The sequence below is a fragment of the Loxodonta africana genome, chromosome 1, assembly GCF_030014295.1.
Source record: "Loxodonta africana isolate mLoxAfr1 chromosome 1, mLoxAfr1.hap2, whole genome shotgun sequence".
Classification (NCBI taxonomy): Eukaryota; Metazoa; Chordata; class Mammalia; order Proboscidea; family Elephantidae; genus Loxodonta; species Loxodonta africana.
The window spans coordinates 239357329-239375044 of NC_087342.1; the positions used below are offsets into that span (position 1 = coordinate 239357329).

At 42.5% G+C, this 17716-nt stretch overlaps 1 protein-coding gene across 1 annotated transcript in view; it reads right to left on the reverse strand.

Moving 5' to 3' along the window:
• The window catches only part of SMOC2 (SPARC related modular calcium binding 2), a gene marked incomplete at its 5' end in the record, with an annotated part of 191831 nt that overhangs the window by 141779 nt on the left and 32336 nt on the right, over positions 1–17716 (reverse strand). Inside the window, 3 exons of the mRNA XM_064293301.1 lie at positions 5307–5381; positions 6432–6482; positions 12187–12234. Of these exons, the coding sequence (XP_064149371.1) occupies positions 5307–5381; positions 6432–6482; positions 12187–12234 (174 nt within the window). The remainder of the gene's footprint in view (positions 1–5306; positions 5382–6431; positions 6483–12186; positions 12235–17716) is intronic.

Consider the following 17716-nt stretch of genomic DNA (forward strand, 5'->3'; position numbering starts at 1 on the left):
GAGTCCGCCCACTGGTGCCTTAGAAGAACGGCCTGGTGATCCATTTCCAAAAAATCAGCCACTGAAAACCCTACAGCGCACAATTCTACTCTGACAGAAGGGGTGACATGAGTTGGGGTTGACTCAACAACGACTTATGATGGTGCTGGATGAGGAAGAGAGCCACAGGAAGCATGAGCTGGGGCTCCAGGCTGAGGCTTCCTCTGGTGCCACGCAGACTGGGCACCACCCAGGTTTAGGTCAGACATTGCTTCTGACCAGTGTCCAGCCCAATTGGAACCTCTCAGCTGGCCAGGGCTGTGACTGTAGGTCATTGATGCCGAGGTGGGAGGACAGAATTCAGGACCCACCCGACTCTTCAGCTTGTTTTAAAGTGTTGCCATTGTAAGCTTTTACTGGGTATATAACACTTCATTATTGACGGATTACAGAGCACTAAGCACATGGCCGTTTGTAATTCATCAATTACCAAAACCAAAAACCAAACCCACTGCCTTTGAGTTGATTCTGACTCATAGCAGCCCTATCAGACAGAGTGGAACAGCCCCACAGAGCTTCCAAGGAACGCCTGGTGGATTCAAACTGCCAACCTTTTCTGGTGAGCAGCCAAAGTCCTTAACCGCTGCGCCACCAGGGCTGCCAGTTCATCCATAGCACTAGTTATCCTGTGATGGGGCTAATAACTTGTTCAGTTAACAGAAAAAACCCAGAACTCAACTCTTTAATATTCTACATTGGTTTTTCAGGAAATCAGGCAGAAATCTACAAAGTATTTAATGTACCACTGAGGAAGTGCGCTTATTGTATTTATTTAATAAATATGTATATGAATAAATTTTACATAACTAAAGCAAATATCTTATAAAACTTTAATCCAATAAGATTTGGTAATTAATTTATATGTCTTTCAAGAATAGAATAATAAAACTGAATATAATAAAATGATTCAAAACAGTAAAGAAATAAATCAACGTTCAAATTTATATTAATAGGAAGAGTTGAGTAATGTATTCTTAAACACAATTTCATATTTTACTCATTTATTTAATATATACGGATTCACATCAGGAAAGTGATGTACTATTTTAGTACAAATGTCTGGCAAAAATATTCCACTCTTATCTAACTAAAAAAAAAAAACGAAAATAAAAAGAGAAAAAAGCAATCCATTCCAAGTATGGCATTACCTATAGAAGCACATGAAAGAGTACTAACAAATAAGGTGAAATTTTAAAATGCAGAATAATAAACAAGTCCCAAATTATTTACATGTTGTTAAATGGGTCTATGTCTACCAAAGATGGTCATCGGTATCTTTTCTGTACAAGTGAGACGCTGTGGATGTTGGAAATCTCAATGACAACAGTGATCATTTTGGAAATCCTAAGACTGCCGCTTCATCGTTAAAACTTAATCAATTACATACTATTTTTTAATGTCTTAAAATACCAACTAGGTCTGACTTTCTTCGGACTCTCAGAAATAACGTGTGCCTGGACCACTGGTTTGTGAAACGTAAACACCATCCAGCAATTTCATGCTCCACGTCTATACATCTACTCAACGTCATCTCTTTGTGTTCTACTCGCTTAGGCCAATTTAAATCAAATTACAGTGTAGGGTAACTTAGGTAAACTGGAATTTCCTGAAACATTATTTTTAGTCTCAGTAAATACTGTATGTCTGCCCTGTTTAATTGGTTAATTATAATTGGCAGGTCACTTAAAGGCCTGAAAATCTGTTAACAGCAAGTGAAGGGTGACATACAAAAATGTACTTGTTCCAGTAGCCTACTGAGACCTTAATCTGTCAAAATCTGACATAGTTTCCTACCAAAAAATTTGCTTGAAAAAATACACATTTCTAGTGACATTGTTTGTACATCAAGTTTAGGTACCGCCATATTACTTCTCCTATGAGGAATTTTCAAGATCCACCAGTAAGTTTGAAACGTACAATATTTCAATTAATTTCCCATGCACTGAGCTATATGATACAGAAACAAATCAAACAGAAGATAACAGTTCAAATGTGGTGACAAGGTTGAATGAAAATAACTCAGTGGCTAAAGCTCGTGAGAGAAATTTACAGCTTAATATCTCTATACAATAAAGAAATCTTGTCCATAACAATAATTTCTGAAATTTTTTAGTTCTATAAATTATTTTTTAAACTTCAATACCATTGCTTCCCATGGTATCTAATGGTCAAAATTCTGGATTTTGCCCCTTTTCATCTCAGGCTGATGGGGCCAAGAAGGACCAAGGGAAAGCTCTCAGCAGTAACAACCTGAAGACAAGCAGTTCAGACACAAGAAAGGACATAGTGTTCGAGGACTACTGTGGGGTAAAAATCACGCGAGAAGACTGTATGAGGCTTGTTCCATCTGACCTGTCCATTGCACTTTCATGGGTCGCTCATCAAGAAGTCATCAACATGGGCGGAACAGAATAAACTCAACGTTGCAGTTTTCAACTGCCCAACAGCTAAACCTTATCTAGACACACAAGAAACGTTTGTCCTAAGCCATTCTGCTAATGAAGATATCTAACGGAGTTATAGAAATTAGGAAAAAACATTCCCAAGTTCTTACACAGGAAGGATATCCCTCGAAGATCCTGCAATTATTGCTTCTCTTGGAAACTACATTTTATTACCAGTTTTTCTCATTAGTGTAGACATTTAGGTTACATTCTTAGAAATACAAAAGGAGAGTATTAGTTTCCTCATTGTTGTTCACTTTGACCAATCTTCTGTTACTGTTTTGCTTTCATTATTGAGTACCAAGATGCACAGAGATGACCACAGTAAGAACACAATAAATATCACCTTTCTACATATCCCTCTACATAGAAACACCTTGTAGATAGATGGTGAACAAAATTTGGTTTGAAATGGAAAAATATCAATAATGGGGAAATTGGTGGGTTCTGGGGTCCTTAAAGGAGCCCTGGTGGTGTAGTGGTTAAGAGCTCGACTGCTAACCAAAAGGTGGGCAGCTTGAATCCACCAGCCACTCCTTGGACACCCTATGGCGCAGTTCTACTCTGTCCTACAGGTTCACCATGAGTTGGAATCAACTTGACAGCAATAGGTTTGTTTGTTATTGTTTTTTTTTTAGGGTCCTTAAGTAACTACTCTAACTTCTTTCAAACCTTATCAATCCCTTTCTCTCATCCATGTTTGTGTATTCTAATAATTCATTCACGCATTCAACAAACATTTACTGAGTGCCTGTTATATTCTGGAAACTCGGGTGGCGTGATGGTTAAGAGCTATGGCTGCTACCCCAAAGGTGGGCAGTTCGAATCTACCAGGCTCCCCTTGGAAACCCTGTGGGGCAGTTCTACTCTGTCATATAGGGTCGCTATGAGTCAGAATCAACTCGATGGTGGCAGGTTTGGTTTTTTATTTTTCTTTGGTTTTTATTACTTTATAGGCACTGTTCTAAGGGCTGTGAATAGACTAGTGAACACACACACCCACACAAATTCTTGATCTCATGGAGCTAACATCTGTGCCACATTCAGAAAGCAAAACTGGTTTGATCTCATAAACGGAGGCATGGGTTAAATGATGGCATGTTATTGGCAGGAACACTCTAAAATCTATGCTTTTGTCTCTACTTCTCCATCTCCGCACGGGCACCACAATGCTTCTGCCGCTGCCGCCCAGTCCCTGGTACTTTCCAGTTGGCGTAATGATGGAAGCAGTATTATCAGCATTGCTATATTCACACACCAAAAATAACTGGTGAATCCATATAATATGCAATGGTATAATTTGAGGTTTCCAACATGTATTCTAGGTGCTGTCTGGCAAATACGTTTGGGCAAATGTTCACGTGGAAACTCAGTGACCCCAGGATGCTTTAGAAATGAACAAAATCACACTGGTGTTCGTTTGGCATTTTGTCGCCTTCCTTTTGCAGTTGTAAATCAGTAAATGGGTTCGCCATGCAAAGTCTATCTTGAGGCTTAGAGGTGGCTTGTGAAATATCTCATCAAAACTTAATGTTAGCTCATCAGGATGTGTTTGTAAGAGATATAGATGCTGGAAAGGAAATCAAACTACCTGGCATGGACTGAATTGTGTCACCTAAAAACATGTGTTGTAAATCCTCACCTCTATGCCTGTGGTTTTATAAACCCATTTGGAAATGGGTTGTCTTAGTTATGATAATGAGACAGGATTAATGTTGGGTGTGTCTTCAATCAATCTCTTTAGAGACATAAAAGAGATTAAACAAGCAAGTTAGGAAGTAAAGATAGGGAAGAGAGATGCCAAGCCACATGAAGATCACCCAGGAGCAGAAGCTCAGAAGAGACAAGGACCTTCCTCCAGGCGACAGAGAGAGAAAGACTCCCCCTAGAGCCAGCACCCTGAATTTGGACTTCTGGCCTCCTAAACGGTGAAAAAATAAATTTGATTGTTAAAGCCACTCACTTGGGGTATTTCTCCTGTAGCAGCAATAGATAACTAACATACCACCTTAACATCCTGAATTTTAATAAAGCTTTAAATTTTCTTTTATAAATGGCTATCAAAAATACACTTTGAAGAGCAATACATAACCGCAGATAAAACAAAGTCCTGACGCTAGGAAGCCTTTCTAAGGAAGCGTCTACAAACTTCTAACCGCACGGCCGGTCTCAGAGAATTTATGCTGCTGCTGATTCATGCTGCCTCAGCAGCTGGACCACTCTGAGCCCAGAATGACTGTCTCTTTCAATAGGATTTATTAAAAAACCAAACAACAAAAAAACCGCACTTGAAAAGCAAGAGGAAACACACAGGCAATCAACTGAGAGCTTCGATACAAATTTCAGAGAAAATCAGACTTCATGAAACCCATTAAAATCACTAACTTAAGATGAAGCAAACCCATTGCCTGACTGTCTACACAATGTCAAAACCATCAGCTTTAAACAGTGAAAGTCCCATCAAACACTGTTTTGTAGCAAACACAACACACACAATTGGGTGGATTTTAAATTAGACACACCTGTTGGCTTCGTGGAAATTAAGTCAAAACTCATATATTTTTTATCAAATATTTCTATTTTTATACTTCAAAACTATAGTTTTCCTGGACTGTACAGAGCAATATTTGAAAGAATTTTAAAAATCTGACTAAAAACGCCAGAATTTAAAATAGTTCTTGGTGGTCAAGTCGTAAGAATTATTTTCAGATCGCTCACTGTAACCAAGGGAACATGGGCAGTCTACATCCGACTTCAAGAAGAGAAAGCCGTTTTCTAGGCCTGTGAAATCACTGCTTACACAGGGACTTAAGCCCATTTTACCTGAGTTCTTGTTGGTCTTGTTCTGCCGACTTTTCACTTGCTCGGTCCAGAGAGTGGGGTAACGTGACGCAATATCTAATAAATCAAAATAAAATAATGATTTTTAACTCATCATGAAACACAAAGCCTTTCAAAGATTTGTAGCAGGGAGCATAAGAGTAAAAAATAAGTAAAGAAAGAAAGAACACGTTTTATATATTTTAAAGAAAGTTATTAAAATTAATGAGATAAAAACAATAATACACACTTTAAAATACTATTTTTAGAACATTTTTCTTTTTTTTTTAATCTATAAAGACTATTTGAATCCAGACAGGTGCTACTTAATTTTTTTTTTAAAGCAAAAAAAAGCCCCAACGTACAAAAACGTATTCTTATGTGGTAAAGATTGTGAGTGCCCATCACACACGGGGTTTCACTCAGCTGAAAGTCTCAATACAAAGACAATATTTAAAATACAACTTTGCCAAAATCTTTTTGGGACCACATCAGTTTTAGTAATGTTTATAGTAGGGGTCACTATTTTATACCTAAGAACACAAATACTGGAAACAGTTCAAAAAAAAAAGCAGCTGTCGAAGAGAAAACTCTGATTTATGGCAACCCTGTGTGCGTCAGGGTAGAGCTGTGTTCCACAGGGTTTTCAATGGTTGATTTTTTCGAAAGTACCTAAGACAATTTATTCCTGGGTAAGAACAGGAAATCTATCCTTGTTGTGACTAATTACAAAGACGTGAAATACGAATGGGAAAAACAACACACGTCACTGCACCCTTTTGAAATATATATTCTATATCATCCAAGTTGTAATATTTCAATGCATAACCAGACACTAAAGGCTGCTTACATTGTGTCTCTTTAAACTTTTATCATAAAAAACAAGCAAACAAAATAAAACAACCTTAGCTTTCTGCTATATGAAAGCAATATGACATTTGTATTAAAAAACCAACACTTAAAAAGCCCTTCCTCCAAAGTCAATAGGGAAAAATAATGGAAATGCTCTTGTAGAGGTGGGAAATGGCTGCTGCATACAGCCCACTGTAAGGAGAGCTCTACCCCAGTGCCACGGCCACCCTTGCTTGATTCCACCACCAAGACGGCCACGCCACCCCCAGGACTTACCTTCTTCATCACCTTGGGGCTGAGTCTCCAGTACAGGGGGAGCCGCGTCATCTGAATTCAGAATGGAAAAGATTTGCAAGGAGACTACAATTATGAGAGTAAGTTACGTAAGTGAGCACACATGACTGACGCTGACAATGCATACAGCCCCCACAGATTCATCACAGCCACCACACCACACCACACCGACTGACAGCTGACCCTGAGACCATGGCTTGACAGGAACCATAAACTAGCATTGTCATGAGCTGCTACTTCAATAAGCTCTTCAGGGCTAAAAACAAATGTAAGGGAGGGAAATGGATTTGGCTGGAAACCATGAGAGCCAACCATATTTTATAGGATGGATGAGGAAGAGATAGAAAAAATGTAAGCAAAGGAAGGCTGGCTGGGAATGAAAATTAGTCAGAAAAGCCAATGGACTTAGCTCAGAGGTGTTATGAGAGACTGGACCCCAGGGTCGAAGCCAGATGAACTTAATCTGCCCACTGTTTCTCTAAGTAGGGGGCCAGCATTCAAGGACCATGGCTGGAATGGCAGCCCTGGCCCTCAACATAGGCCTTTAGACTCCTCTCCCCACTTCTGCAGTGGAACGGGGAACACAGAGCAGAGGTGGGGGTGGGGGTGGGGAGCAAGAGTAAAAACCATCAGAGGATGGACACCCATCCTAGTGTGGCTTACACAAGGACACCACTGAGACTTCACTGAAACGTGTCAACTGAGCCATCTTTTTGTAACTAATCGAAAAACACACCTTGGGGTTTCTGCTAAAGCATAAGCCTTTTTTAAAAGCGTGTTTTAGGTGAAAGTTTACAGGGCAAATTAGTTTCTCATTCAAAAATTTATGCACGATTTGTTTTGCGACATTGGTTACAATCCCTGCAGTATGTCAGCACTCTCCCCATTTCCACCTCAGGTTCCCTGTGTCCATTCGTCCAGGTTTCCTGTTCCTTCCTGCCTTCTCGTCTTTGCTTTTGGGCAGGTGTTGCCCGTTTGGTCTCCTATATTTGACTGAACTAAGAAGCACGTCCCTCACGTATGTTATTGTTTTATAGGCCTGTCCAATCTTTGGCTAAAAGGTGGACTTTGGGAGTGGCTTCGTTTTTGAGTTAGCAGGGTGTCGAGGGGCCATAGTTTCAGGGGTCCCTCCAGTCTCTATCAGACCAGTAAGTCTAGTATTTTTTTTGTGAATTTGAATTTTGTTCTACATTTTTCTCCTGCTCTGTCTAGAACCCTCTATCGTGATCCCTGTCAGAGCGGTCCGCGCTGGTAGCTGGGCATTATCTAGTTCTTCTGGACTGAGGCTGGTGGAGATTGTGGTTCATGTGATTACTTAGTCCTTGGACTGGTATTTTCCTTGTGTGTCTGGTTTTCTTTGTTCTCCTTTGCTCCAGAGGGGATGGGGCCAGCAGATGTATTTTAGATGGCTGCTTGCAAGCTTTTGAGACCCCAGATGCTACTCATCAAATAGGGCGTATAACATTTTCTTTATGAAGTATGTAATTCCCATTGACCTAGATGTCCCCGGAGACCATGGTCCCCAGCCCCAGTAACTCAGTCCCTGAAGGTGTCTGGATGTGTCTTCAAAGCTTCTGTGACCTTGCCTTGGTCAAGGTGTGCTGACTTCCCTGTATTGTGTGAAAAAGCTTCGAGGCATTAACACGAAGACACTGAAGAGCTTTTTAGAAGTTGTACTCCAGACCAGTGGGGGCTCCAGACAGACAGGTACTTTCTGGTACTTTGTAGGCTCTCCCAAGAACCATCCTTTTTTTTTTTTCTGCTCAAGCTTGCTCATGTGATTTTATTATGTAGAAATTTCAGGATAAAATACAAGAAACTGTGGTAGAGACAAGAGCCAGGCTACTTGCGCTGATTAGGTAACTGTGACCCCTGACTTCCTAGCCATCCAAAGAATGAAAACTAAGTTTCTCTCAAGTTCTTTTCAGAGAAAACCAAAAAGGAGTTTTCAAAAGTCTTTAGCATTGCACAATTCATTGGAAATATTGTTTGCTATTTGTCAAAATACTAAAAATACAGCATCATTTATTTGAAGTCCCCAAGTCCACCATTGAGAGTAAAATAAACTCGGAGTGTTTTGCTACTGAATATTTTGTAATACTCTTCCAAGGGAAACCCTGGTGGCATAGTGGTTAAGTGCTACGGCTGCTAACCAAAGGGTTGGTAGTTCAAATCCGCCAGGCGCCCCTTGGAAACTCTATGGAGCAGTTCTACTCTGTCCTATACGGTCGCTATGAGTCGGAATCGACTCAACGGCACTGGGTCTGGGACTCTTCCAAGATTATAAGTCCATGAAAGTGAAATAAAATGGGAAATGTATTTAAAGTCTTTTTGAATGACAACAATTGAATACGTGGTTTGGAATGACAACAATTAATACCCAATTAGTTTTGTGCATTTCTGCTGAGGGCCACCATCCCATTCCTGAAACCACTGGGTCCACGTCAGCGTGAAAATGCACCTGGCTACCTCTCCTCTCCCCCAACCCTGAATAACAAGTAGCTCTGTTTTCTGCATGTCCTTCCTCCCACCATCAGCCTCCTCCTCCTCACACCAGCCTCCACTCAGCCATCTCCGGAGCAATTTTATCCCAGTATTCAAATCCACTGCACCTACTGAGCTCACCCTTAAGAAAGTAAAGCAAAAATCATGTAGCGCTGTGCAAAGTTTTCCACATCCGCCTGTTAGAGTTTGCTAAACATCTCATTTTAGCATAAGCTGACTTTGATGCTTACTTTCAGGTATTTATGTCTATAGATCAAGGGAGCATAAGTAGAGGGAACGTGTCCTTCCTGAAATTAATCTCTGTGTCCATGTGCCAGCTCCCCAGGGATGTATCACCGGGGCTCAGCATGTACCATAATGAACAGGATTAGGGACTAAACGCCCCTGAGGAGTTTGACCTCTCAGTCTCCTCCTCCTTTTACTTGATTAATTTTTCTAATCATGAACATTGTCACTGCTCTTCAATGCAAAAATTCAATATGTCCCCCGTTAGCTTACAGCTCAGACCCAAACAGCTTATTCTAGCATTCAAGACCACTCAAAAGGCAAATGCTCTCCAGCTTTGCAAGGTTAGCTCCTTCCCTGCCAAACACAAACGCTCCCTTGTGCCAGTGTCCCAAGGATGCCTGTTTGTTACCATTCTTCAGCTGGAAAGTGAGCTTTTTCCCTGCTCCCCATGACACCTGTCCCAAGCTTTCTCAGCCAACAGGTCCAAGTCAAGCACCTCCTCGTCCCTGAGCCCACCCCATCAACAACGCCTTCTCTAAATCCCATCAAGTGTCTTCAAATAGGCTAACATTTATGCTTTTGCCAATGTGTGTAGCATCATTTCACGTGTTAATAAGACAATATACGACAATACCACATGTTAATAATATATGAAAATACCACACGTCAATAATACGACAACACCACACATCAATGATACGACATACGACAACACCACATGTCAATAATACAACATATGACAATACCATACTTAAATAATATGACACACGACAATACCACATGTCAGTAATATGACACACAATACTACACGTCAATAATATGACACACAACACTACATGTCAATATGACACACGACAATACTACACGTCAAAATATGACACACGATACTACACGTCAGTAATATGACACACGACAATACCACACATCAATAATTTGACACACGACAATACTACATGTCAATAATGTGACACACGACAATACCACACATCAATAATATGACACACGATACTACACGTCAATAATATGACACATGACAATACCACATGTCAATAATATGACACACGACAATACTACACGTCAATAACATGACACACGATCCTACACGTCAATAATATGACACATGACAGTACCACACACCAATATGACACACGATGATACTACATGTCAATAAATAATATGACACACAACGATACCACACATCAATAATATGACACATGACAATACCACACGTCAATATGACACACGATACCACACGTCAATAATATGACACACGACAATACCACATGTCAATAATATGACACACGACGATACCACACGTCAATAATACCACATATGACAATACAACACGTTAATAATACAATATATGGCAATATCACACATTAATAATACAAAGAGACTATGTTATGGATTCAATTGTGTCTCCCTAAAATATGTGCTGTAAATTCTAACCCACATACTTGTGGCTGTAATCCCATTTGGGGATAGGGTTTTCTTTGTCATATCAGTGAGACCAAGTCAGCGTAGTGTGTGTCTTAAGCCAATCACTTTTGGGATATAAAAGAGCAGATTGAATGCAGAGAGAAACACACCCAAAGGGGAGAGAGACAGATGCCATGTGAAGATCTCCAAGAAGTGCCGAGAAGCTACAGAAGCTGAGACAAGGACTTTCTCCAAGTGGACAGAGAGAGGCTTCCTCTAGAACTGGTGGCCTGAACTGACATCTAGCCTCCTGAAGCTATGAGAAAATAAGTGACTTCATGTTAAAGCCACCCACTTGTGGTATTTGTGTTACAGCAGCACTAGATAACTAAGACAAATGGTGAAGCCCCTAGGGCAGGGACAGTGTCTACCACAGGTTCGACAGGTACCCAGGGAGCTGGAGTCTATACAACTAGAGAATATTGGGCTTTCACAGTACTTTTATCTCTGCTACTGGTTCTCTACGAGTCAGAATCGACTCCACAGCACTCAGTAACAACTGGTTCAGTGTACGATAAACTACATCAGAAAAAAATTAAAAAAAGGAGAGTGCCTAAGACTTTGGTTCCATAACATAATTTCACCTTGTTACTACTAATAGCAGTGAGAGCCAAGATGCTTTGTTAATGATGTGTTAATAACTCTAAAGTTTTATAAAAATGGCTTCTGACTTCAAAGGTTGATCTAAGACTAAAAAGCAGAGAACTGTCACTGGTTCTAAAGGGTGGAAGCCAAAGAAAGGGCAAAGAAAACAGAATGAGCAAGGTCACAGCAGGCAAGCTCTAGCCACAGGAAGACGAACCTGTAAGCTACAGGGAGAATGGTTGGCTCTCTATTTGATTCCAGGGGCAGAGGAAGCAACTGTTGTGGAAGGGAAAAGTGTCCTTCTTCCCTGTGAGGAATAGTTGGGACACCTTCACCAGAGGTACCCAAGATGGCACACTGCAGGACACCTAGAGAACTGGGACACTGAGTCCTTGACCCCTCTCCATGGCCACTGCACCAGGTTCTCATAGCAGTGCCCATGACTCCATCTTTCACACCATCTACAAGTGGTCCTGTCATAGCCCAGTCCTAAGCCCCTGGTCTGGACACATGGCCCTTCTGGAAGATTCTATGCCCAGCACCCAGCAAAGCGGCTGGCAAGAATAAATCTTGAATAAATGTTTGCTGAATGAATACTTCATTAACAACCATCTCGGCTCTCACTACCATTACAGTTACTGTTGATTGCTGTCCAGTTGATTTCAACTCATAGTGACCCCATGTGACGGAGTAGGAGTGCCCACAAGGTTTTTTAATCTTTATGGGTGCAGACTTCCAGGTCTTTCTCCCACGGAGCCACTGGTGGGTTCCAACCCCAACATTCTGATTAGGAGCCAAGTGTTTAACTTTTGTACCACCAGGGCTCCTTCTACCGTTACTAAAAAAATGTTTAATTCTGAACTTGAGAAACAGGACATATTAAGGAGCCGATTGGATTAGACGTCCTGTTCCATCAGGGAAATTCATTTAAGATAGTTACCTGTTTTTCCTGTGCCTTCTCGTGGTGGCAGCTTCTCATTTACAGAGCCTAAATGAAGAAGGTAAGAAGTGAAATTACGTTTCGGTATCACGTGTCATCAGTTACTATGTCACACAGCCACTCCACTCCACCTTGATTAGTTCCCAGTGCTTGGCACTTTCCAGTTAAATTGCACACAACCCAGCGCCCTGAGGGGACAGTGCCATCTGCAGTAACGAGCTCTAGACTAGGTTAGCTCCTAAGCCCGCGGTTAACTAGCTGAGCAAGTATGTGAGACCCTTCAACCATGAGATTACAGTTATGCCTCTGAAAAGTGTCAAAATAACCTTCTAAACATGTGTCACCATGCTGAACTAGTGTAGATAATTAGATTAGAAGGCTTTTTAAATAAACAAATTATGAAACTAAAGCCAATTAAAAGCCCAGATTTCAGCTTGATTCCAACTTACAGAAAAGAACACTGAAGAGCTATCTTTTTGCAGAGGAGTCCAGGAAATATTAAGGTGGACCAAGTAAATTGTGACATATTTTTTTTTAACACTTATACTACAAGATTTATATTACAAATATGCAGTATTCTTCTTTTTCCAATCGATCAAAATTGCTGTAGTACCAACTATTTCCCCTATCATTACTACACCTAAAAGAGGGGGGGAAAGTCTGTTCAGAACTAACTGGGAGTTTAGCTCAGGATATTCTCTTCAGAATTCATTTAGAATTAGGCGCGTGCTAGGTAATACTACTTAACAAAGAGTTCTCATGGAAGGGAACTTGAAATTTATTTTTAAATTCTGAATATGACTCTGGGGTACAGGCCCACGTTTACATTAAAGACACACACTCTGAGATGTTTTGTGAGTGTCTGCCCAGTTTCTTGGAGAAAGTACAGTAAAACAAATGTTGTGGGGCAGTGTAGAGAAAGTCATTACACTCAAGGACTGCTGACGGCAGGGAAATAAACTCGTGGGCATCACTTATTGACTGGAGGTGTTGACTCAATCACACTAAGGTTATGGGCTCTCACATGCTTAAAGGAACAAAATACAACCATTGCACAACACCCATTTCCACAGGCGGGTGTCCGCCATGTTGTAGACGTCTCGAGAGAGGTGGTGGTTGACATGTGGACATTCTTGATCATCCGCTGCCCATGTCCCAGGCCTGAGCACGGCCATCAGGAGACACGCCAGTCCTCTCCCGGCCCACGCACGTGTCGGTGAAGTTACTGAGCGAAGCATTTGCAGAGTTAATTTTGCCAGTGGATCAAAGGATCACCATTTTCCCGGTCCATCTACTTTTAGACCATTTTTAAGTGTTTACAATAGTGTAGGAGCCCTCGTGGTGCAGTGGTTAAGAGCTTGGCTGCCAACCAAAAGGTCAGCAATTTGAATCCACCAGCTGCTCCCTGGAAACTCTATGGGGCAGTTCTACTCTGTCCTACACGAGTTGGAATCGACTCAACAGCAACAGATTTGGATTTGGACAATAACGCAAGCCATTTCCCAACTGTCACTGTTACCATTTGGTGAAACGTTCCATGGTTTCCAGGCATCAAAAATGCCAGATTTTAACTCTGGAGGGAGTCCCTGGGTGGTGCAAACAGTTAACCTGCTCGGCTGCTAACCAGAAGGTTGGAAGTTGAAGTCCACTGAGGGGCACCTTGGAAGGAGCGCCTGGAAATCTGCTTCCGGAAAATTAGTCATTCAAAACCCTCTGGATCGCAGCCCTGTGCTGGAATACACAGGGTCGGCATGAGTCGGAATCAGCAACAGCAGCTGTGTTTTTTCTGCTTTGTTTCTCACTATCCCCCGTGAAATAATGCTGCCTCGGCCCCCTCCACGTGGCCACCACAGAAAGCTTTCAAAACCCCACTCTCCTGTCTCACCCTTACTTGTCCTCCATTTACAAACCCAGATTTCTTAAAGAGTTTGTGTCTCTCAGTCATCAGCTCATTTTTAGATGTGTTCCTGCAGTGAGTCAAAGAAACATGTTTCCCACTGTGGACTGGAACTAACCATATACCCCTAACATTTCTGAACAGACCTATGCAGGGCTTTCTATTGTGGGCTAAGTGTGAAACTCCTAAGCCACCACTTGAACTCCCTTGTGAGAGGGGTTCAAAATTGAATTCAGGTACCATTTTTTAACCTAATGTCAAAACAACCCACACTAAAAAAAAACAGCCCACACTCCCCACGGAAAATTCCATTAGTGGATGCCTTCCAGGATATAACACTTAACAAGGGCCTGCCTCTGCCGGAGGCAATCTCTCTCTCCCCAACCCTAACCTACAGTGTGTCTTGCTCATCTAGGCCCTGAATCCAATCTGCATCTGCTTAAATAAGTCTATCAAAAATAATTTTTTATTTTGTTCTTAATATGTAAGAAATCATTTTAAAACAGAGCCAAGCTTCCCTTGATAATCTGCTCCAAGATTCAACTGTTTTTTGCAGCACAGAATTTGGAAGAGATCCAATAGGGTGTGTGTGTGTGTGTGTGTGTGTGTGTGTGTGTGTGTGTGTGTGTGGTAAATATACATACAATGATACACCTGCCATGTCAACATTTCCTACATGCACAATTCTGTAACGTTGGTTGCGTTCACCATGTTATACAGCATTAGCTCTATCTGTTCCCTAATTTTTCCATCACCCATAACAGAAACTCAGTGCCCCTAAGCACTGATCCCCCTATCCCACGCCCACCCACTCCTGGTAACCATTAATTAACTTTGGTCTCCACACATTTGCCTAATCTAGGTAGTTCATGTAAGTGAGGTCATACAATATTTTTCCTCTTGTGTCTGGCTTATTTCACTCAGCATCAGGTTTTCAAGGTCCATCCTTGTTGTAACGTGTATCCGGACTTTGTTTCTCTTTCTGGTTGAGTAATACTCCATTGTATGACGTACCACAGTTTGTGTGCGCATTGACTCATTGATGTATACTTGGGCTGTTTCCACCTTCTGGCTATCGTGAACAGCGTTGGAATGAACATTGCGTACATGATTTTGTTCACATTGACTGCATCTTTTCACTGCCTCTAGAAAAAAGGCTTCTCCCCACACTTCCTGCTCCCACTGTGTCCTTGGGGACGTGGGGCACAACTTAGCATCCTCTCCACATGATGAGAAAACCATGCAAACTATCATGGACCCAGAGCCAAAACTGCTATCAACATTCTTTTATTACATTTTCCTAGAGATAAGGATTAGAGACGAACTCCCAGGTGCTGCTGACAGACAGGACCCTAACACGTGGGTGCAGAGAGGGGGTCTAGAAGTTCAGGGTGATGCACACAATCTTTTGGAGGACAGTAAATGGGTTTGCAAACCATGCGTTGGTCAGCTGTACCTTCACACTCTCATCATTACTCGTTCTCACAAAGACACTCCCCAAGGATGCACCTTTCCCTTGGGTTCCTAGGGACACATTTGAATGTCTTCCATTGTAAATTCTTATCCTGTCTAAATGCTATTTCAAAAAGGGTGTTTTTTTTTGTTTTGTTTTTTAGCAATTAGGGCATACAAAAACAACAAAAATACAGTATGAGGAAAATGTCTATGGTTTTAGGGGGGAATAATGAGCAAGGAAGTCTTTAGTCCTAGGAAACTGGTTCAAATCCAGCTACCCTCAGCAACAACAACGTGTTGCCAAAACGTCCCAGGGGAGAATACAGGATTTTGCTGAAAGAGTTGGTGGTCTCAGACAAGCTCCTTTCACAAGTACTTGATGAACTTTTACAATAAATGAGAAAAGCAGGGTCTGTGATATTTGCAGTTAGCGGGGCAGCAAGAGGGTTTAATGGGGTCAGGCCACCGTGCGGAGCACTTGCTCGGCCCAGGGACTGACGGTGCCTTCCATGGAGTTAAACAAGCAGTTCCTGTGATTTATCCCCTTTTGGAAATCTCACTTCGTGAGGCAGATTTACAACAGCAGGTGGCTTTTCTTCAGCAAGAAAAAGAAAGAGTAACGGAGGGAGGGATGGCGGGGGGAAGGCGGTGATGTCACTGGGGGGGGTACAGGGGTGTGGACCGCACCAGGTGACTGTGTCAGAGGGGATGACAGCAAATGACCATCTATAAAAATATCCCTGCAGTTCTTTACAACAAAACCATTTTTCTTAAGCCCAGTTTATATGTGTCAATATACCCACAAGGCTTATGCTAGTTTACTTTTTGAAGCTTCTAATGCGTTCTGGTCAGGGCTGCCATTGTGACCCGACTGCAGTGACACTGTGACTCACGTGATTATGTCTGTACCTGCTCCAAGCACAAGCTGTGGTTTTCCTTGCTGCCCGTGTTTTTATTGTCGCTGATTCTGTTGGATTTTCTGGTGTTTTAGCTACAATATTTTGGCAATTAGTATTTGTGAACCTTTATCAAAAACTTTTTTGAGAAGAAGGTAGTAATTAAAGGAAAAGGAGTGATAGATGAGAATAGCGATTTATGAGTAACATTACTACAAAAATATTACTAAGGATTCTGGATGGTCTGGTAGAGGAGGAGGTCCATGGGGGGTGACACCAACCCTACCGAACACCCTGGAAGGAAGGGAGTGGGGGGAGGGAGGAAGAAAGGAAGGAAGGCAGGCAGGTAGGGAAGGGGGAAAAACGAGGCTGGGGACGAGGAGGAAGGAAAAACAAAGAAACAAATGAAAAGGCACCAAGAGGGCCACATCCTTCCTGAGTTTTCTGGGCAAATCTGTCTCTGTTAGGAACCTGAGCAGCCTCCTGACCCCGAGGCCCTTGGGGGCAGAGGTCTAGGGAAGCACTGCCCCTAAGGTCTCATGGTCCCTGCTTTGCCCTTCCCTCCCTGGTAAGAAGTGCTGGGCCTTCTCAATGCCATCTGCTTACTCCTGCCTGGATGATCTCTAACTCAGGGGGTCATGTGAGCAACACACTGAGGTCCTGGGTGCTGAAGGCCTGTCACCTGCCCTGTCCCCAAGCAGTAAGGTCCTGGGTGCTGAAGGCCTGTCACCTGCCCTGTCTCCTTCCCAAGGATGAAGAGTTATGTGCCTCCCCACAGAAGGCTGGAACATGAAAGGAGAGCAACATACTCGGCAGGGACTGTGCTTCCTGGAGCATCCTCTCCAGCCATGAGCTGGGAGCCATGTGGTCCCCATGCAGCAGCTCAGTGGTACCCCCAGGTGTGATCCATATGCCCACAGTGTAGCCTGGGACACAGTGAGCCCCAGGGAATCCCATAGTGGATCACCTAAGCAGACAATGAGCCAGGCTGGCAGGTGTCTACCACTGCACCCCAGTCCCTCTGTACAACAATCGACCAGGGGCGGTGATAGATAGAACCAGCCATGGCCACACCACCTTGAGGAGCTGACTCTCATGAAGGTAGGCTGTGTGTCCTAGTCTGCAGTGGTACTGGGGGGTGTGGGCTGTCCTCCTCACCAAGAGGTAGGTGGCTACTGTCCCAGGGCAGTGGAGCCCAACACAGGGTGTTCTGTGCTCAGGAAGGCAGCAGCGATGAGGAGGCCCACCGCAGCTCCTCACAAGATGGCCTTGCTGGGTCTCA